The following is a 22,010-nucleotide window of genomic DNA, read 5'->3' as shown; positions in this document are numbered from 1 at the left end:
TTGTCTTGTACGAAATACTTTTGTAGCACTTATTAAACTTAAATTGCTCATCACCCTACATTCATACAGCTTATTGTGAAACATAGGGGAGGTGGCATCATGCTGTGCTCTTCTTCAGCAGAGCAAGGGAAGCTGGATGGAGTTGATAGGAAAATAGATTCAGCTACATTCAGAATAACCATCTAAGAAAATCTGTTAGTTACTATAAAAGACTCGAGATTTTCTTAAATTTTTGTCTCGGAATGGCCTAGTACAAGTCTGGACCCTAGTCGACTGCTGTTCAAAGATGCTCTCTAACCAGTCAGAGTCATAGCCCAGAAGACCTGTGGTTGTGATTACAGCAAAAGGTAGCTCTAAAAAGGAGCTGACCACAAATGTACGTCACACTTTTCATTTTTTTCTGGTGAACAAATGCTATTTTAATTTCACTTTACAATTACTTGTTTTTAATACAAGCAGGTGTTCATTTTGTTACTTGTGATGTATTTATCTTAACATCTTTATTCCCAGCTTTGCCTTTGTGAAAGAAATCTTTGATGTGAGTTGGACTGACCTGGTTAAATAGAGGCTGTAAAGGGATTTCCCTAATGCAATAGACCACTTTGTGTGCCAGCCTGTCACATTATATCTCCAAAAATATACACTGAACTTTGTGGCTGTGGTGGTGAAAAGGTTCGAGGGCTATACATATTTTTGTTTGCTTTTATTACAGCAGTCAATATGGAAGTGTGAAAATAACTTTTCAAAGGAGGCAGGTTTTGTTGATTCAGAATATCACATCCTGAATAAGATGAGAAACCTGTGAGGTCAGGTGGGATTACTCACACCAGGGGTACCTGCTACTACAAAAGCACAAAAAGTTAAAGCATAGTTACTGGTTTCTCTGCTGTAGCATTTCACATGAAAAAGATCTTAGATGATTCCTATGGACACAACTGGTCCTGTTTCCTCAGTGACGCTGATTCAATAGATTTCTGATAAGTTACTTTACTTCAATTCATCCAATTCCAGATTATAGAGGCTGAGTCTTGAGTAATTAATTACCCGTCAGATCGGATTAAATGTGCATATGGGACATTTCAAATTTCTGACGTGAAACTGCAATTTGACCCCCGATCTCATCAGAAATGGAGAAAATAAGAATTAAAAAAATTTTTCAATAAACAACTTTCACAAAAATGAGAAGACATTTCTCCACAAAATAATTTCAGAGTACCCCAGACTTTTGAAAACAACTTGCAGGACTCAACCAAAGGAGCCAAAAAGTTAAAACACACACTTTTTTTTTTAACACTTTTAACCCTCTAGTAACTTTAATGAAGATGTATTTGTAGTACTTATATCACTCATTTGAAGTGCGTGTTCTCATATAAAAATCTGTTAATATAATCTCTATGCAGCCTGACATTCCTGCTGAACATTACAAAAGCACCCAGCACACAAAGAGCGGTTTGTCAAAGTCCTGGAAACATAGACTGAGCCTTGTTTCAAAAGTGCATTGTGTGTGTGAACACACCTTGAACATTTACTGAAAAACAGTATTCTTTACTTCCTGTACTGCTCAGTATGTTCTGCAGAAGGAGACTTTGATGGAATTATGACACTGAAAACAAATCCACAGTTTTACACGGGAAAGTTTCACATTCATATAGCCTGGAAAAAAGGAGGCATCTAAATTCCCATCAGTGAGTCACATGAAAGCACGGTGTGAACCAAGTAAGTGATTTCAGTTTTATTGTCTTTGAACAAATGCAAATGGCCATGTAAAACTTTGTTCACACACCTGAGTCCTATCTCTGTGAAATCTCACCTCTGATCTTTGTAGTTATGTAGGTAATCCAGCATCGGGGATGTGGAGATAATACATTTACATCATTGAACTTCACAGAAATCTGAAGTTGAAACTGTTTAATTGAAATCCTCATGTGGACCCGGGTTAGCTCTAGAAAAATCGGATGTTTTGACTCCAGACCACGAGTGTAGGGGTAAACATTTGAGTTGGTAAGACAGAAAATGTCCTTTCCCGATGTTACTCCTAAATAGTTGGGATCTTGATAACATTTAAACGTCGTTCTGGAGACTTGGTGACCTCAAGCTGCTGCTCTTTGCTTCAGTGAACTTTATTTGGACTAAACAGTTCCACAGTCTTAATTATTGTGCTGACTGTAAATATGGTGAACAGCTATTTTCTTGTCACCTTTTCCTGACATCTAAAGATGAACCCTCACCTGCCTTATCTGAACGTTCTCTTGTCTTGCCTATTTTGAAGAGAAGCACTGAGAAGCAATTATGTGATTTTCAAACTCCAGGTTAACTGGAAGGAATGAACCACTAATCAGAGGTTCTTAGATGCTCCAGTAAACCTATTCACATTCTTCACTTTGGCATCCTGGTGTGTGTGTGGCGTCACAGAATTTTGCTCAGAAGGTTGCTCATTAATAAATTCAATATTAAAATGAAACATATAAAGCTGTTCTGATTGCTTCATTATTTTAATGTTGTATTTTCTTTTTAAACTTACTGCCATATTACCGCTAATAAAATGCATCACAAAAGGGTTCTCACAGAGGCTCTCATATGTTAGGCAACACACCGCTACTTTTCTTGTCAGAGGAACTGTGCCTTTTTCTTTTTCTTTTTTTTTTCTTTTTACATATTTGCATGTCGGGTTATTTCCAGGAAACCACATCAGCCTACCATGTGCAGCCTACGCAAAGCCCTGCTGTCCCACTGATCTTAAATGTCCCAGTTGCAGCCTTTCTAACCAGTTCCCCAACTCTAACGGCCAGATCTCCCCTCACTCCAAACTCCCCCTCCCACCAGATAATCTATTCCTCATAAGTGAGCTCTCTGTTTTTTTTTTATATATATATATCTATATATATGTGAGGGTGGGGGATCCCTTTTTTTCCATTACTATTAAAACACATGACACCCTAACAATAGCCTGGGAAAAAAAAATAATGATGTGAAAAAGTACAAAAGAAAAGTCACCATTTGATCTTGATTGGATGGAAATTTGTTACAAAAGAGAAACAAACAAAAGAGGCGGAGGGAAGGAGGGTAAAAAAAAAAGAAAGAAAAAACCTAACCCAAGTCTGCATTGAGTGAAAATGGTGCATTGTGCCACATCTGAACCAGGCCTCAGTCATCTGTTATCTGATGTTTTCTTGTTGTTTTTTTTTTTTTGCAGCACCCACACCACTTCCTACACTGAAGATGGATTCAGTAAGCAGAATTTTTCTTTTTTGTAGAAATAGCATTGAGAAATAAACACCTTAGGGGAAATGCTACAAGAGTGCAACATTTGAGCCTCAGACAGCATGAATGCATCCTGCAAAGCGTAGCGGAGCATGCATGCGTGTGCTACATGATTCAGGAAAGAAAAAAAAAAATACACTTCTTCCTTTCAACCAGTCACACAAACACTACAGATGCAGCTTGAGTGATTAAAAAGACGACAAAAAAGCTAATTTATTTAATTTAGTTAAAGCTCATGCAATTCATTGTACACAGTCCATCTTCGTGTACAATTTCATTAGAATTTCAATTTTACAATTTCAATTTCGTGTATCTTTTCATTAGAAATATGGCAATTTAATGCAAAACGTAGCAGCTTGTATAGCTGCAAATGTGCTGTCCCCTCAAAATGACACCACAAATTGTCTAAACCAGTGAGTACACCCCACATAGTGCCCAGTTAGCTGTTTTCTCTCCCCAGTGTCATGTGATGTGGCTCATTGTTATTAAAAGCTCTCAGGTGTGAATGGAGAGCAGGTGTGTTAAATTTGGTGTCCTCACCATCGCCGTCTCATACTGATCACTGGAAGTTCAACATGGCAAAAAACACTGAGGATCTGAAAAAAAAAACCCGACATGGCCTCGGCCAGGGATCTTCGACTCCAGTCCTCGAGAGTCGGTGTCTTGTGACTTTTAAACGTCTACGTCAACACACAAGTCAAATATATTAGCAGGACTCTGGAGATCTTGACTAGAGGTGATTCAGGCCAGGGACACAACTAAAATGCTGCCGGACACCAGAACTGGAGTTGAAAACCCCTGGCCAAGGCTATACGACAATGGCCTCCACTCTGAAACTGTGCAGCACACAGAACAGAACAGGCCTTGCCGTGGTCGACGAAAGAAGTTGAGTGGATGTGCTCAGCGTCATCTCCAGAGATTGAGTTTTTAAAATAGATGCCAGCATTACTGTAGCATCAGATGGTGTCAAGGGTGTGTGGCAGTAACAAGGTCAGGAGTACATGGTGAACAGAGAGTCATGGTTTGGGGTCGACTGACTGCTGCTGGCTGTGGGAAGCCATGGATGCCAACGTACAAACGCACTAAAGCAGAACATTATCCCCTCCCTTTAGAAAATGGGCCGCAGGGCGCTGTGTCGACATGGTTACGACCCCAAACACACCTCAAAGACGACTACTTATTTGCTAAAGAAACTGGCCAAGCATGTCAGCAGGCCTGAACCCTGGTGAATTTTTGGAGCATCCTCAAATAGAAGGTGGAGGAGCAAAACGTCCCGAACATCCCCCAGCTTTCACAATGTCGACGTGGAAGATTCCTGTGAACCTCTAGTGGACTCCTTGTCCAAGAGCGCAAAGGAAGTGATGCAACATAATGGTGGCAGCACAACACACACACACACTTTGGGTACAATTTGTACTCACTTTTGTTGGCACTGCTTTAAACATTGTGTGTTATTTTTATAGGATAGCTAATTTACGTTCATGCAAGCTGTACACAGATCACTTCACGTCATATTAAAGCGTTGTCCCATAAAATGGTATAATAAAATATAAAACAACATGAGGGGATATTCTCACGTCTGTGAGATATTGTACATTATATTAGGTGATGAAAAGGGGTTCTCAAAGGATGACAAAGTAAAGAGTTAGAAGCTGATTGAGTCCATGCCACTCCGCATGGATGCAGTGGCTTATACAAAAGCAGCCACAACCGCCATGCAGTAAATTTACTCCAAGTGTGACTTACTGACATTTCTGAAATAAAATAATTGATCAATCTAATCTAACACTGTAATTTTTTTTAATTGAATTGATCAAAATTAAATGTCTGAACAAATGAATGTAGGTAAAAATTTTTGATTTGAATTTATGAGAGTTTTTTAATTATTTAACTAAGCACCTCTACCACAAAAGCATCCACACACACACACACACAAAACAGAGTAAAGAACCACAATAGTCAAGAGTTCTTAGTAAAAATAATTCATATTTTCACAACATATAAATAATTATTGGATCACACAATACAGATATTTTGATATGAATAAATACTTAACAAATAAAACCAGGCTTTTTTTTCATACAATACCCTATTGTCGAAAGAAACTTCCAAACCATTTGCATGTTTTGTTACACCTTCTGCTCTTAAGCCGATGCTTCCTCTACCGGTGGAATGTCCCTAGACAAGTCCTAAATGCCTCAGCAGCTTAGACAAATTATGTGCAATTTATATGATCTCCTCCCAGGCAACTTAAAAAAACAACAACAACAAAACAAAAAAAACCAGGAAAGAAAGATAACCGTCAGAACCCACCTCCAAAAGCATGTTAGGGTGGGTCCTGATGAGCTGACCACTAGTTGGTCTTCAATTGATTAAGGTTCGTCTAGAGGTGATTAAAGCACACAGAGATCTACGCACAGGCCGTCAGCATGTGTGGGCTGGCCCGACAGCTTCAGTTACAGTTGAATGAAAAAGGCAGACCGAGAGCCTGGTTGTCATTTCTACACTAAAGCCACAGATGGACATCTACAGAGGAGTGGGCGTTTGGCGGCAGGGGCCGAGGGGAATGACTGCAGCGGCTGATGTCACATCGGAGTTTTGATAAAAACGTGTTGCGCTTCAGGTTATCTGCACTTCTCACTATTCGAACCAGATGAGAAATTCATGGTGCGATTTGGGGACGTTCGTGTGAGGTTACACGGAATTGAAGATGTCTATATGTGGCACAAAAGTTAGTCTAGAATAACCCAGGCTGGCCGTTTTAAGGAGGTAACAACAACTGTTTTGATGGCACATGTTTTTTGATTTTTTTTTTCTTTTCTTTTTAAACCTTTTTGTCTTTTGGCAAAAAAGAGAAAGAAAGAGAAAAACAAACAAACAAACAGATATATCAAAATCCATTAAAAGCTTCCAAAACCAACAAAAGGAAACAGAAATGTCAGTTTTGCTTGAGTGTATCATCCAGATGCACAGACCTGTGCATTTTTCTGTTTGTGTTGTAAAATGAGGCATCGGGTTGGAAGGTCCTACAATACGGACTAGGTTCCATGCTCACAAAAGCATTTTAAGAAAGTGGGAGAGCCGACGTCCCACCCACCCCCATTATGGTCCATAAAATATCAGAACTACTTAAAGGCAAAACTTATCAAGGATCAGCCCCGATAAACGCGCCGTCGTGGAAAAACGGCACGGAAAAAACACATTCAGATTAAGGAAACTCGCCGCAGCAGGCGACGGGATTGCTCTTGGAAGTTCGGGAACCGCCGTCGTCCCGACTCGTCCAGCGGGAGCGGAGCGAGCAATGCAACTCTTCAGGGATTCGTTTACCTACACGTCACCTCAGGCTCGGGTGTACAATCTCACAGGAGCTGTGTGTGCATGTGCAAAGGTGTGTTTGCGGTGGTTTGAGACGATTAATTATCCAGACCGAGGCGTATTTGTACGCTCACACTTTCTATCTTTTATTGGAAACAATCCCCTACTGACAGGACCGGCAATATGACGTCCGTGTGCATGATGTGTATACGCGTGCGTGTGTGTGAATGTTTCTAGGTGCTTAAATTGTAAGTAAACATGGAAACAATGTCCAAGGCAACAGATCTGTGTTGAAGGAGGAGGAAAACTAGAGGAAGGAAAGGAGAAATAGTAAGAAGTTCTGTCTTCGCTGTGTTCCCTGCCTTCTGATCGATGACAACAGGATGTCGGCTACAATGGGAAAGGCTCGTGTTTCTGTACATGTAGCACCAAAACTAGCAGGGACCTGCCCTGTCTGTCTCGCACCGTTTGGACACATGGTTCGCTTTTACTTTCCGTTTGACGCTATTTAACCTACACAAGTGACGGTAGTTTGTGAGGACTTGCTTGAAAACGAGTATTTGCTTTTCCTCTCGCGGAGCAATGGCCGTTCATTATCGTTTTAAGAATTGTAGGCGATTGATCTTTAGTGAGAAAGGCTTGGGCTGGTTTCTGGATATCAAGAGTTATAAATGCAACAGCATTAATTCCATTCGTCCCAAATTCAAAAGGGACATGGCGAAACAAAAATAAAGATCTTAAGTTCATAAGTAAGTACTAAAAACGATTTTTCCAAAGACACGTTAATAAATTTTGATCTTATAGGTAATAAGACAGGGAGCTTGAAAGTCCGGAAATGCAAACATAGTTCCATTCTTAGTTTTCCTCTTTTCATACTTATCCAGATTTGAAAACGTCACATCGCTATTAAAGATAGCATCAATTTAAATTTCATAGTAAACAAAATATTTCATCAGCTATAAGAATAATCGCTGCTTATACATCTTAAATAACAGAAAGTAGATCTGTTCTAAATGTTTGTGTCATTTTGTGCGAAACTGCTGCACTTTAGCTCAGTTATACTGTCCTATTCTCATAGCGGCCCATGCCTAACGAGAGATTTTTTTTTTTGGAGGGGAAGCTAAGATGAACAAAGTTGACCTCCAGACAGGAGGAGCGTTGCATCGGCTCAGCTCGTCTCACTTCTGCTTCCTACTGCCAGAGACTTGTTTGCTGGGATTTCCCAACTACTGCATCTCTCACTTCAACAGAGCAAAATGCTAGACAGACAGGCAGACGGATACACAGGTGGATTAAGACAGACAGACAGACATGGTAAAAATCCTTGGCTGTGGTCTATAAAGCAATGTCAGATGCTTCTCGTTAAGCCAATATACAATCATTTTGTCCGGCACGGTTCTCTATGTACCTCTAAATACACGCTGTACACAAGGGTTCAGTCAGTTGCTCGGACATGGAGCCAAACCTCTGGCCGTGTAAGAGCACACGGCGAATCAGATGATAATAATTGCACAAAGAGGTATTCTGGAGGCCATGTCTACTGCAAAGTAAAAAAAAAACCAAAAACAAAAACACACACACACACTCACTCACCACCACCCCCCTCCCTCGTACACACACTCTCTTCACATTCGACATTGGGGGGGAGGGGATTGATTTTTTTCAGGCCATAAGGTTACTAGTTAGTCACTAGCTAGTTAGTTAGTTGGTTAGTTAGTATCAGAGGTGCATTGACTGGCATGGGGAGCCCACTGCAGGGCGGTGGCTCTGGCGTGCTACCGATGTGTCGTCGTCGCTGTGGTGTGCTGCGCCGCGGTCAGCCGCGGTAGATCTGTTTGAAGTGGTCGCACTCGTTGCAGTAGCCCTGTTTCTCTTGGTTGGCATAGTGGTCGCAGCCCTGCGTCCGACACCTCTGCTTGGACTTCTCCTTGGGCGCCTGCGCCCTCCTTCCCGCCTCCCGGCCCTGGCCTCGCGTGTGGCACTCGGGGCAGAGGTCCGTGCAGCCCGGGGACACGTTGCTGCAGCCGCTCCGCCGGCACTGGGTCTGGGTCTGGGATTGCTGCGAGGATCTGGGCTTAGCTGCTCGGTCACGCTTTGGGAACAGGAGGAAGAACGAGGTGGGTTAGAACCTAAGAGATACTACAGTGCCATGTACAAGTATTAAACCATGCATCATTTTTTACACAGCACTTCTTGTTGTCGATGTCAAACGATCCCCAGTAAATTATTACGGATGCAACTTGCTATTATTTTAGTAATCAAATATTCAGGTAAAAAAAATTGCCACATTCTGTAGATTTTTCATTTCAGCACTTAGACCTTACTTATGCAATATTAGTATTACTATAAAAGATGTAAATAAAACATAATTAATTTTTTTTAAATAAAAAAATATATGTACATATATTACTACCTAAAATGCAACTAGGAAGCTGCATTTTAGCTCCAGGATACATCTGAAGCTAAAAGAAAATACTATTTTTAGGATTAAATAATTTTATGAATGAATAGAAAAAGATTTTTTTTGTATTCTTTTGTTTACAGAATTTGAATTAGTTGAAGCTACACTATGCCACTTGAGGAGTTCTGGGTGGAAGATACATACAAACCTGATATTTGAAATTTGTAATGTATAATTCCTTTGTACGATTTTGGCTTAATCATTGTTCAGATTAAGTTTGGGTTTTTTTTTAGCAAAATGCCTTTTTCAGTTTGAATGCTGTCATGATTAACTCATTACTAGATTAGTTGACAATTTTTTTCAGTAATGGATTAATCATGATAAATTGCTTCAGCCCTGTAGCCAATACATTAATTGTTTTTACTTTACCGTAACTAACGGGGAAAACAGCAGCGGTTGCAATAAAAGATGCTAAAAGTAAAAGGTTAATAACAACCAGGTAGGACAGGTGCAGCCGACACGTACCATGACCAGAGGAGGGGAGTGTGGTGTCCGATGTGCAACTTGATTAAGACGTGCACTTTGCTCTTTGACGTAGCACTTGTCACAGTAGCCCTCCAGCATGGCCTTGCCAACCGCGCCGCACCCGGACCCGGACCCCCGACACCGTGTGGCGTTCTGGAAGCCTGTCTCCAAACCGCGCCTGCTCTGGACCGGGGCAGGAGGAGGAGGAGTCAAGCCTGGAACAAAAAAAAAAGAAAAAAGATGGCGACCCATGTTAGCTAAACTGTCGCTTTGACAGGACATTTTCCACATTTGAAAAGCAATGCAACTGCATCACGTCGAGTCGGGACTTACGGTGATTTGTCTGATAGTCTACATAGCAAATAGTGCAGAAACCCAATTTCTCTGGAGTCCCAAAGAACTGGCAGCCGGATCTTTTACAGCGCTGGGCCAGAGGAGTCTGCCAGGCCGACGTGTGTGCTGGGGTGAGGGTGAGGCACGGCTGCTCAGTGTCTCTGGCCTGGCTCCAAGCCGAGGCCTCAGTCCTGTGGTTGCCCTGCTGCGGCTCCCCCCTCTCCGGTGCCTGCTGCCTCTGCATGCAGGGCGGACACAGGCCGTTGAATATCCTGAACACCTCCTGCCGGCACATGCTGCATCGCTCCGTCTCCGCGTCGCAGCCCCCCCACTGGGTCCACCCCGACCCCTGGGCTGGGTGGGAAACGACAGGCGCCCCGTTAGGCCCCGGGAGTCCTGTGGCGGCAGTTCCGGCCGCGGGGGGCCCGTGGTTCTGCCTGGCGTTGAAGCAGCGTTCGCAAAGCCCGTCGTGCTCCACGCTGAGGGTGAAGAGGCAGCCGGGTGTTTTGCACTTCATGGCGTGAGTTTCACTGTACAGGCTGAGGCTGGGGGCGGTGGGCGGGGCCGAGCGGGGACTCGACAGCACCACGCCCCTCCCGGAGGAAGAGCAAGGCGGACTGCTGCTTCTGGCTCCTCTGGCGCTCACCTCTGTCTCCGCTCCTCCCATCATCCCCAGTCCTCCCTGCACGCCAGCGCCCTTGGTTTGGACCACCCCCTCTATTCTGGCCCCGCCCCCTGTCGTGGCCTGTCGCTTCTCGAAGCATTCGTGACAATGAGGTTGCGTGTCCACAGAGACGTAGAAGGTGCACCGCGGCGTGGCGCAGCGGATCTCGATGAGGGAGAGCTGGGAGACGGAGAAGGGTGGCGGTCGCTGGGGCTGGGCGGCCCAGGCCTGCTCCTTGTCCTCCTGCCAGCGCTGATACTCATGGTTGACGAGCTGCAGGTAGTCCTCCATCAAGTTCATGTCCTCGGGAAGGTTGCCCTCGTCCAGCCTAGCAGTTACACACAACATGTTTAACATCAAACCTTCAATCAGCTCTAGCGACTAGACTTTATGAATCCTACGAACTTCGCAGCTTTCATGATGCACGCGGTTTCATGGCCCAGGCCGATGACGGGGATCTCTATGAGGTGCAGGTAGTCGTTGAGCAGCCTCTCTTTCTGCGGTTGCTCCTTCTCCATCAAGAAGTGAACCTTCAGCTCCTCAAAGCCCACCCTCTTTGGGTTGATGAGCGGAACGGCTCGGATCTCTGCAAAAACAGAAGACCGTTTTCTTTTCTTTTCCTTTTTTACCACCACCAAACATTGCAGGGCTTCCTCTAGGACTTTTTCAAACCACGGTGGTGGCTTGTCTGAAATGTAACGTATGATGCCCAAACTATAAAACGTCAACATTAGGGTCGCTTTTACAGGCTTTAAGTAAAGAAAACATTCAACGTAGCCTTCCTTAGGTATCTTTCTTTGGCTTTTCTCTCCATCTACTTCGGGCTGTGAAGGTGTGGTGCCACAATCATTTACATGTTAGAGGAAACCCTGCACCGGCTGCGTTACACCCATCGGTTTGATTTTATTATTCATCCTACCTGGGCCGCTGTCTTTGACGGTGATGAGGGGTGCGAAGTGCTGGGAGTCATAGCCAAGCACTATCGGGTATTTGTAGCACTCCGTGGGCGGCCAGTGTAGAGGCAGATAAATCCCGCCCACGTTCAGAGGGGAGATGGAGGAGCCAGATTTCATACTCCTCACCACCTGGTCTGTTGATGAAAATAAGACAAAAACTATTTAGCCGAACTAATTTTAAAAGTAAGCTGAAGAAAAACGCCTCCGGTTTCACATTTGCATTCGTCTTACATCAAGAAACCGTCAATCAAATTTGCGTTAGCGCCAAAAAATTTATCTTAAATCCTGGTTTTAGGCATCAGTTGGAGAGTTGAGTACCTGCGATGACGACTATGGGTCGGCGGAGGATGTTGGAGAGGATGAAGATGTGAATGTCCTCCAGGGAGTCGAACTGGAGCCCATTGCTACTCGAGACCGGAGATGCCATCTTTACAATCTTGTCCCACTCGTCCTCCCAGTTCTAGGACAGTGCAAACACAAGCAATCTGGATATAAAAGCCTATCCACTGAAGAAAAGGGAACCCATAGTGGTTTTGGGTCTGGTTTTTGTACCATGGTGGTGTATCTGAGCCCGGTCTGCGTGAACTCTTGCGACTGCAGCAGCTCCGCCTGGAAGCGAGCTTTAAACACAGCCGTGTCCGTCTCTTTCAGAACACCGTGGAGAGCTTTCCGGAGCACCAGGTCCGTGTCCTGGACGCCGAGCATGTACTGGGAAGCTGCGTGCAGCAAGCAGTTTCCATCTCCTGCAGACACAAACCACACACAAAGAGATTAGCCGTTCATTTTGTAAATGGAAATGAAAGTTCTCAGAGTATGCACGCACTCATTCAAATACTGGAGACCGACTGAGGCCTGCGTGCACGCTAATGTGTAACTAAAGTCTGGGGATTTCCAGGCCGCTGAGCCAATCATCACTATCTGGTTTGTAGATTATAACTTGACCCCTATAGGTCTAAAAGTACACACACTCGCACTTCAAATAAGGTTTCGTATATAAAATTACTTGACCTGAAGTTACCTTCTTTTAAAATTTGTGAGTAAATAATTTGCCTACTGTCCCTCTTCAGTCTGCTCGCCATCCAATGACCAAGAAGTTGCTCAAAAGGAGTGCTTGTGTGAGCAACGAAAAAACCCTGGAATTTTATTTTGTCTCCTTCGGCGCTGCTGGGTCTTTTCCTCATTGTGAAACAGGAGAGGCTGTATTTGTCAATGTGCGCAGCTCTGAAATACCCTGTTGTCACACTAAACACAGGAATTTCCCTGTGCTAACTTCTGCTTTTTTTTATGCTTGTGTGTGTGTGTGTGTGTGTGTGTGTGTGTGTTTGATCCCTCCACTGATCCCATCAATGCTACTCAGCAGGTCCTGTACTTTCCACAGAGGCGTGACTTGGACAAGAAGGAATGTTTGGGTTTTTTAACTACTGTTGTCATCAGCCGATGAGGGCTTGTGATTAATGGGCTCTCAGATAAGGTGCGCCCTCACGTGTAATGCAAACACAAGGCATACATGCAGGTCCTGTCATCTGTACGTTTTGTCTGCTTTTCCTGTTAGCTCTCAAATGATTTGCTCTGCATAAGGAAAGTAACTTAACTAAAAAATTAGTTTTTTCTTTATGTGTATAAGCCAGTCTGTGTATAAGATTCTTAAAACTAGAAAATTCCTGAAGAAATTTAACTGGGGCCTGCCAAAGTGTGCCCGTCGGTTTGGACCCAGCGTTGTGATGCTAAGAATTAGCATCAATGCTAAAGAAAGCTGCAATGTAATCAATAGCATGTGGAGAATCACAAGAATGTTAAGTAAGCTGGACATGCAACATTCAGTATGATAAAGTAAGTGTATTAGCTAAAATGAGCAAATATGCTAATGTAAGCATAAATACTTTCAGTAGCATGTGGGGTATCATTAGAATGTTTACTGTCATTTACTTACTCCATTAAGTATACTAAACATGGCTAATAAGTCTGAAAAATAGAAAATAGCTTATTTAAGCTAAAAGGCTAATGCTAATCAACTGCCTTGCTGCGCAAGGCAGTTCCCTAACCTCGGATAAACAGATAATGCAGAATGATATCACTGCACCGCCTCGGTGCACTATCAGAGGGGCATTTTGAGGCTTTTATTTTGAAATTTGCAGTAAGCTTCATATTAAATGCCCACACTAATCCAATGTGTAAGAGTGCTTTGGATAAACCAGTCACATAAAGCCAAAAAGAGCAATTACATGATGTAAAAATTCCCAAGGCTTTTATTTTGAAATTTTGTTAAGCTTCATTTGAAAGGGTCAAAGTCATCCCATGTGTAGTCATTGGATTAAATCAGTCATATAACGCTCAAAAAAGCAATGACCTGATGTAAAAATTTTCAAGGGCTTTTATTTTGAAATTTTCAGTAAGCTTCATTTCAAAGGGCCAAACTCATCCCATGTGTAACAGTGACAGGGTTAAATTAGTTATATACAGCCCATAGCAGCAAGTTGTTCTAAAGGCCAGCTCAGTCCTCCTCTGTTTTAACTGAACTACTAGTTCGAACTACAGTGATGCGTATTTGTAGTCCTCAGCAGCTCTCCCTGCTCTGGGTTCCGTTGCCATGGTAAATAATCCTCTTTGCCAGCTGTGAGTGAGACATCCAGGGGAGACAATTCTGTTTGAGCCAGCCAGTTTGACTAAAAAGCATTGTAAAAAACTGTTTCCTGCTCGGGAACCGTAATACATATTCGAAAACCGTTTGAAGCATATGAGAGGGCTATTTGTGTCTCACATAGTCCCGCCATTCATATCTCTACCTCACTCACAGTATTAACAGCGATGAGATTAAAAAGTGTGTGCCAAGGTCTGAAATTTTTCAGAAATACATGGAAGTGAATCAGTGAGATCTGTCTGCTACCCTGGCGCATGACTTTGCTCTGAAGCACCTGGAGAGAAAACTGTAAGCGCTAGATAATTTTTGAAAACATTTGACCGGAGCAGGCACGCAGCGTATCAATGTCATGACCAAGTTTGATACCAATCATGCAATATTTGTGAGCGTGAGGGCGAGTTAAAAATGATTTGGGGTCAAAATGTCGCTCTGACTCTCACTCTAAGAGCGACCTTCACACTCTGATTTTTCCAAAATCAAAAACTTTGGGTCGCTTAGAAAGAAGTTGTGGACAAACCATAATACATATTGACGTCTTCACTTTAAAAGAGATCACGGACGATCTACAAAATGAAGTTTATAAGGTTATGACACAGAAAATCCTCAAAAATAGGGTATTTTCAGGATTTACAGGTTGCCTCGTCCCCTTGACGACGAGACTTGCACCTGGTGAGCTCGTTAGTGATTTTGGGGTCGTTTTTTGCTTTTTACGTCGCCATGGTAACTCCAAATCCCACCAAAAGTAATAGCTCCAATGCCGGGTTCGAGCCGCACGTTTTGATACCACTTTTGTGGGTGGGCTCGCAGCGGTACGAGCCGCATTAATGGTCACGGAAGAAAAATAAATAATTATAATACTTAAAGAGACGTTCTATTGGGTGTAGAACAATAGGTGCCTGCCATGCAATGCATGGAGGCAGTGACTGACTTGCTTCGCAAGTCAGTCACTGCTCTCCTTATGCATTGCTATGGGCAGGCCCCAATGAATGTTTGTTTTGAGCTAGAATAAGATCCATCGGTATTTCAGGGCAAAAAATATATAACCCTCCTATTTCAGACTAGTAAGCTGTTGTTGCATTTCCATGCTCTTGCATCACTCAAGAAAAAAGAAAAAAATAATAATAATTAAAAAAAAAAAAACCCATACAATGCAGAGTTCCAGGGTGTAAAGAAGAAGAACATCCTCAACAAAGATGCATCCAGACACAGGTCGTCTCAAATGTTTTCAAACTCAGAAAACCTTTTGACCGTGAATCGCGTGAGGATGCCTGGCGACCGAAGATGAAAGGCGTCAAGCTATATATAGACGCTTCCTCTGTGGTGAGCTGGGGCACTTCCGGAAAACACGCCAAGCTCGCCCTTACTCTCTTTTCATCCAGGTGGCAGCACTATAAGCACAGGCCGGCTGCTGGTATCAAAGTAAACCGAGGTTTGAAAAGCAAGTGACAGTTTCAACAGCGCTACGCACACTGCTGCTCAGCTGGCTGCAAACGGCTTCTACTTATAAAGCAAACCGGCCTGAAAACACAACTAGATAAGCATTATCCATCTCTCATGTTAATTGTAACACCTTAACTCATTATAATAGCTAAATATCAATATGTTGTGTGATTTTTGCAGCATTTAGCCTGCGTGGTGTTTTTAAAAATGTTATATAACATTTTTAAGTTCTCCGTTTGTTCAAGGAATAGAGTAACGCTGCACATTTTAACTCTCACATACAAGAAAAGATACAGTCAGCTGTTTGGAAATAGTTCCCGTCAAACACACAAAAATTCACAGTGTGAAAACTAAACAACCTTTTCAACTAATTGCTCTTATAATAGTATTGCTACATTAAAACCTTTGGCTAACTAACCAGCTATTATTTACCACTTCAAGTGTTGCAGAGTGGCAAAAACTTTAACTAATCCCTGCAATAAACACTTGAAATCAACTACTGAATTTCATCAAGTTATTTGAATTTTATCACCTTATGTTAAAATAACAAATCATACTAAACAATTAATATGTTGTATCTTTTTGCAGCACAATAACACAATATAAGCTTTTTTTGTATTAAATAAAAGCAATTCAGATCAATGCTAATATGATAATGTTATATGTGGGATACCTTAAGTATTAGGACTCAAGCTTAAACAACATAAGAATCTCATATTTTGATCCGCCACAACTTAACTATGCATGAGCTTCAGGTTTGTGTGGCGGCGATTTCCAGCTACTTTTGAACTGGAGTCAGAACGATGCACATGAAAATCCCCAAATCTGTCCAAATCCTTTAAGATTCACACCAGTAGAGTGTCGTCTCTGCTGCTGAAGTACGAGGAGTCAGTTTATTGTAGCTGAACCAATCCTGCGTGAAGGGGACACATGACAGACATGGGATGCTGCTCGGGGAAAAACCCTCGGAATGCGTTCTAGACGTTCAAGAGGAAAGTCACACTGAAATTTAATGAGGTATCGCAGCGCTGGGATGGAAACAGGAAAACGGATATGACTCGGCTACTTGAATTATGCCGGAGTTTGTGATGCTTAATTCTATTTATTTGTACGAAAGAATCCCTGGAGGTTTGAGGCTGTAGTATGTTTTCGACACGAGTTATAGCCTGAGAATACAACAGGATTTTCGGGAGCTAAAATTTATGTACCAGAAGATGTTGGGACGTTCTCTGAGGGATTTCTTCCTCCGTCACGTTTTCTCAGCTGAGGTCCAGTGACTCAGCAACCGTCAGTGAGATCCTTTGTGAATATGTGTGCGTGTGTGTCCGTCCTCTGCTCAAAGTCATGTCTAGGTCTTTCAGAGTTAGACTGTCCGGCTCTAACATTCTGCCTCATCAAGCCAGGAAATTCCACTCAGGTTACTTACTGGCAGTCTAAGATAGCCGGGTTTGTCATCAATAAAAAGGGTCTTTCTGAATGAGGAACTATCCCCTGATGAAAGTGGCAGTGACTCATTTGGGTTATTACTTTAAAAATCAACAATGACCCTCTAGGGATAAAACATTCAGTAACTCAGATTAGATCAGAGTAGGAATTTCTCATATGAGGAAAAAAAAAAAAAAAGAAAGAAGACATTTTGTTTTCTGCTGGAAACTTAAACGTTTAAGTCAAACATGTAACGCGGACTGATTTCCACTTCCTGTTGTTGTTGCAAAGGCTACAGGATGAAGATTTTCTTTGATCGCCGTTCTTTCCCCTCTCTGTCTTTAAAATAGTTCACAAGACGCGCGGGAGATTCGGTTCCGTTTGATCGGCTTCTGATTGACAAAAAAAACAACAAAAAAAAAAACATCAAGCCTGCGACAGCCAGGTGCGCGGCGGTGCTTCATCAAATCTACAGGCCTTCACAAACGCCTAAACAGAAAAGCAGGGGACGAACCTGCTGGGGATGCAACTACTGGAAATACTTTGGTCTGAAAGATCACCAGCAGTAAACAACATTGCTGTGGGTGACACCGGTGAAGTTTCCAGTGCAGAAACTACGATCAGAGGCCCCAGGGGCCCTTGTGTGAATGTTTGCCTGCGCCGGGATGTTCCCGAGCCACAGCGCGCACGTAACAGAAAACATGACTTAGCAGAGGGGCGCAGAAGGCCTCCGTAGAGGCTGCTGGATGAGTCTCTCTGAAAGCGGAACTCGTGCACCTTGATTGTTGTCATTTACAGTAACCCTGCTTGTGAGTAATGACATCTGAGAATTTAAATATCAAAAACCCATTGACTCATAAGCCAACAGCTTCTGCTACAGAAAATGAAACAAAGGTCGCGCACATCCTCAGCGGGGAGTCGCAACAATCGCAGTTGTTCCTAAAATTCAGACTTCCACATTGTTGTCAAAGAACAATCCAAACTTCATAAAGCTTCACAGGAAATGACAGACAAACATCAAACATTGTTCCTCCAGAGGCGTTTTCATGGTTTCTTACCGTTGGTGCGCAGCGGCACCATCTTCTTCAGTTCCCGACACCAGTTGAGCTTCTTCTCCTGCTCCAAAGAGGCCTGCATGGCCCGGTCCAGGATGGCGGCTTGCACCACCTCTCTGAAGGCCTGGGGGAAGTGGTTCATGGCGATCATCTCCAGGGTGTAGCGGTGCATCCCCCGCAGGTGGTGCATGAGGCCGGCGCTGGCCGCCGGCTTCACCACGTCGTTGGGCACGCGCTGACGGATCTTCACTGCTTTCAGCAGGTTGGACACAAACAGGAATTTGGGGAGAAAGTTCTGGCCCTGCGACATGGCGGACGGGTGGCCGGGAGAGTGGACGGAGGGGAGGAAGAGGAACAAGGAGGAGAGGAGGAGGAGGAGGAGGAGGAGGAAGAGGAGGCACCCAACTGGCGATGATGGGACAATGTGAAATCTGGGCATAAGAAAAGAAAATGGGAGAAAAATCGGTTATTTCACAATGGTAGCAAAGTCTGGTGGGAATTTTTTCGTGGAGATTCCCCTTCCTCGTTAACTGAGACACAAATCTCCTTTTAATTTACAGTTTACTCGGGAAACCACCCATAACACAGAAACACTTTATCATTGAGTAAATGAGGTGCTTTTTTCTGCTTTCAGATTAGATTCTGTTCAGTTAAACTCAATAATAATAATAATAATAATAATAATAATAATAATAATAATAATACAAAGAGCACTTTATAGTCTTTTCTTCTAACTCTCCTTTTTGCCTTGAAGGTTTCTGAGAGTTTCTCCCGCCCCCCAACAGGGTGTCCCACTGTCCCATCGAGCTCAAAGCTTCCCAACAATCAACTGGTGCTTTCCAGATTTCCCCGGGGCGATCCAGTGTTTTCCAGGCTGCTGGGAAGGTCACAAGGCCTCCTGCCTCATCAGCACTTCAGTGATCGTCGGCCTGCGTCAGGGCTTTGGGTAAAGATTACCGGGAGTTCAGTAAACACACAGTAGACTCCTCAACGTAGAGGAAAGATAAACCAGTCTTAGTAACACCACTGGTCAATGTATAGCAAGATCTATAGTTGCTTTTATTTAAAAAGGGTAAAGTAATAGTAAATAATTTGACATGTTAATTATTAAAGCTAATGCTTTTGGTTAGAAATATCAAATAAGGACACGCTAACTCCTTGAGTTTCCACTTGTAGCTTTTCCTCTTATCCAACAAGTGGTGGCTCCCCCACAGCCATTGTGCAGCAACAGGTGGGGTAGGGGAAACACAACATTGTTGTTTAAAAGGCTTACTTAAAACAGAAACAAAAAGCTAAATTAGGGCCTGGCTTGTAACAAAAAAGGGCAACTTTTACTCTTTTCCTTTATGCTTTTTCTGAGTATCTGCTAAAGGTTCACAGTTGAGTAACGTTTCTCGTTTTTCTCGTTTCGACGAAAACGAGAAAAAGTTTACATTTCCAATGGATGGAAAGAATAAAGAAAGGCGTGACAGTCCTTCAGTTTCAACACCACGACTTGGTCCCAGCAACAGGCTGGAGAGGAGAACCACTGGGTGAGAAATCTTTGCTCACTCCAGCACCCGCCGTGGTTTCTCAATAAAATGATTTTAAACTGTAGAAGCACTACAATGGAAATTTTCTGTAGATATCCATCAACAAACACTTTGTTGATGGAACGTTATTGTTGGTAACGATAACTGTGGTGCGCAGCGGCACCATCTTTTTCAGTTCCCTTGAAAGGCCCTTGATAATGAGAACTGGCTCAAGCTTGCTGCAAATGTTGTGAGGATTATCTATTTGATGTTCATTTTTAATATTTAAATTTAGTCCATTTGCAGTTTTAAAAGTGATAAAAAGTGAAATCAAGGACAGCAAAGCAAACTTTCTCTAAATGGTCCGTGTATGTAAAAATGCAAAGCTGTTTCTCATCTGGTCACTGATTAAACAACTGATAAAATTCTACATTCTGTCTTCGACGTGTCGAATAATATCTGCTTTAAAGGAACAATTCAGCTAAAATAGAATAAATTCTTAGCTACCAGCTGATGGGTAGTAGAAAGTTAATGTCAACTATTTAGTTTTTATGCCACGATCGCTCATTTAAAGAAGCAAAAATGTTTCCTAGTCATCTACCTTTGTCTTGTAAGCCTGCTGACCGGCAGTGTGCAGCAACAGGTGGGGGAGGGCCATCACTCTATTGGTTCCAACAGCCATCAAAATCTCAAATCGTCGACATTTTTAATAGCAACTCAATTAAATGACTTTGAATAATTTGTGGTTTCGAAACCCAAAATAAACACAACACAGATGTGCACAACTTTTTCAAACTTTGTTAAACCTTAATACCACAACTGTGTTATAATAATTGATTTTTATTGCTCATTAGAAGAAAAAAAAAGTTACATTTTACTTTTGAAGAGGAGTTGAGCAACACAGGCCTTAAAGAGCTGCTTCAACACATTAAGGAGAACCTTCAGCTGCCAGTTCACACACAGGAAGTAAAAAGTAATGGTCAGCAAGTGAGCCTTGACTTTTGCTTACTTTTTAACTCTACATCCTCACATCAACAGGCTGACAATGAGTCAGTGGATGCTACTGAAGTTCACAACCACCTGAAGGCTGGGGGAGCCTTCAGTCTCCAACCAAGAGCAGCAGCAGCAGCAGCAGGTACAACAACAGACTAGGCCCTGCTGAAGTCAGTCACTTTCAGGGAGCAGAAACCAAGACAGCTGGCTGTCAGGAGGCACGCTGGACGCCTAGTGTTACCCAAACAGCCTGACTTTAGGCTAGACACAGCGGCGGACGCTGCGGTTTTAGCATGGCTGGCTACACGCACACATACAAAAAGAAAGACAACAAAAAAAACCCAACAACACACAACACAACAACAGGAGACTTTGCTGACGTTAAAGGCTTACGTAATTGCAATGACAACTACCTTTGAGACAATGTAGTGATCAGCGGCGCTTCGGAGCGCGGGTATATAGAGACGACTGCGGCGGCGTTGGTATATTTGTCCGTTTAAATGTCCCCGTTATCCGCTCCGAGGGGGGACGTCTTTGTAAACAATGGCTGTCAAAGCCACTGTCGTGAGCAGGCTTTCCTCCATGTCCCCAGAAACACGACCAACACGTTACTCAAGGCCTCAAAACATGATGTGTCCGATAAGTCCCAGCCCCTCGGCGGGGAATGTAGTCCAGGCGAAGAGGCAAACAGGGAGAAGTGTTGTCTTACCTGTGTAATATGTCGGGGGGGTGATAACAAAGCCTCCCGGATGCTCAGGCTAGTCCTCTCTCAGCCACTTCACTCAGCCTCACCGCTGCGGCTCTCGGCGCCATTCAACCCTCTCTTTTCCCTCCACTATAAAATCTAATACAGAGCCCTCGCAGCTCGAAGAAGCCTTTCGAAAGACTGTTCTCGTTCGCTAGCGCTAGTTTTTAAAAAAAGGAAAAACTCCAAGTCAAGGGGATTTCCACACGGGGACTTTCCGTCCACCCATTTTGCTCGCTTTTCTCAACCTTGCCATGTAGTTCCACCCCATCGTCGCTAGGGGGCCTCCATCTGTCTGACTCAATACTGAAAAGCATATCCCACCTACTGAGCACAAAGGAGCCTTCACTGAATGAAAGAGACAGGTCGCGTCACACTCTATTTCATGAGACAGCCTTAGAAATAAATCATTAACCCCCAAAAAGACCAGCCTCAGCAAATGACTCAGGAATACGAAAGAAAACCCCTGTAGTTCATTAAAAAGCAGGGTTTGACTGGCAGTCTGCTTGTGTATGCTTTTGAATGAGTATTTAATAGTTTGACTAAGGATTTTGTGATGATGATGATGATGATGATGATGATGATGATGATGATGATGATGATGATGATGATACAATACTGTTTTGACTGTTTGGAAATTATGCTCAGAGGAATTAAGTCGGACTTTTTGCAGTCATGCAAGACCCAGAGGTGCGGTTATCATTAAACTCTTTCCTCTTTTTTTCCATCAGGTTGTGGGTTACTCAAT

General features: G+C 43.1%; 1 protein-coding gene across 2 annotated transcripts; it reads right to left on the bottom strand.

Annotated features, from left to right (window-relative positions):
• Window positions 1-5,227: 5,227 nt before the first annotated feature.
• Window positions 5,228-21,548, bottom strand: tnfaip3 (tumor necrosis factor, alpha-induced protein 3). Of its 2 annotated transcripts, none has more exons than XM_044135609.1 (9): window positions 21,227-21,548; window positions 18,017-18,444; window positions 12,008-12,198; window positions 11,774-11,915; window positions 11,419-11,589; window positions 10,905-11,085; window positions 9,836-10,827; window positions 9,503-9,717; window positions 5,228-8,668 (listed from the first exon to the last, which is right to left on the bottom strand). In XM_044135609.1, exons 2-9 carry the CDS (start codon window positions 18,321-18,323, stop codon window positions 8,393-8,395), a joined length of 2,475 nt encoding a protein of 824 aa, XP_043991544.1. In that variant the 5' UTR covers window positions 18,324-18,444; window positions 21,227-21,548; the 3' UTR covers window positions 5,228-8,392. The 2 variants fall into 2 exon arrangements, with proteins under 2 accessions (XP_043991544.1, XP_043991545.1); XM_044135610.1 differs by lacking the exon at window positions 21,227-21,548 and adding an exon at window positions 20,931-21,220.
• Window positions 21,549-22,010: the final 462 nt, after the last annotated feature.

Source organism: Gambusia affinis, linkage group LG13 (genome assembly GCF_019740435.1).
Source record: "Gambusia affinis linkage group LG13, SWU_Gaff_1.0, whole genome shotgun sequence".
NCBI classification, from domain to species: domain Eukaryota; kingdom Metazoa; phylum Chordata; class Actinopteri; order Cyprinodontiformes; family Poeciliidae; genus Gambusia; species Gambusia affinis.
This window is presented reverse-complemented; position numbering and strand designations above follow the sequence as displayed.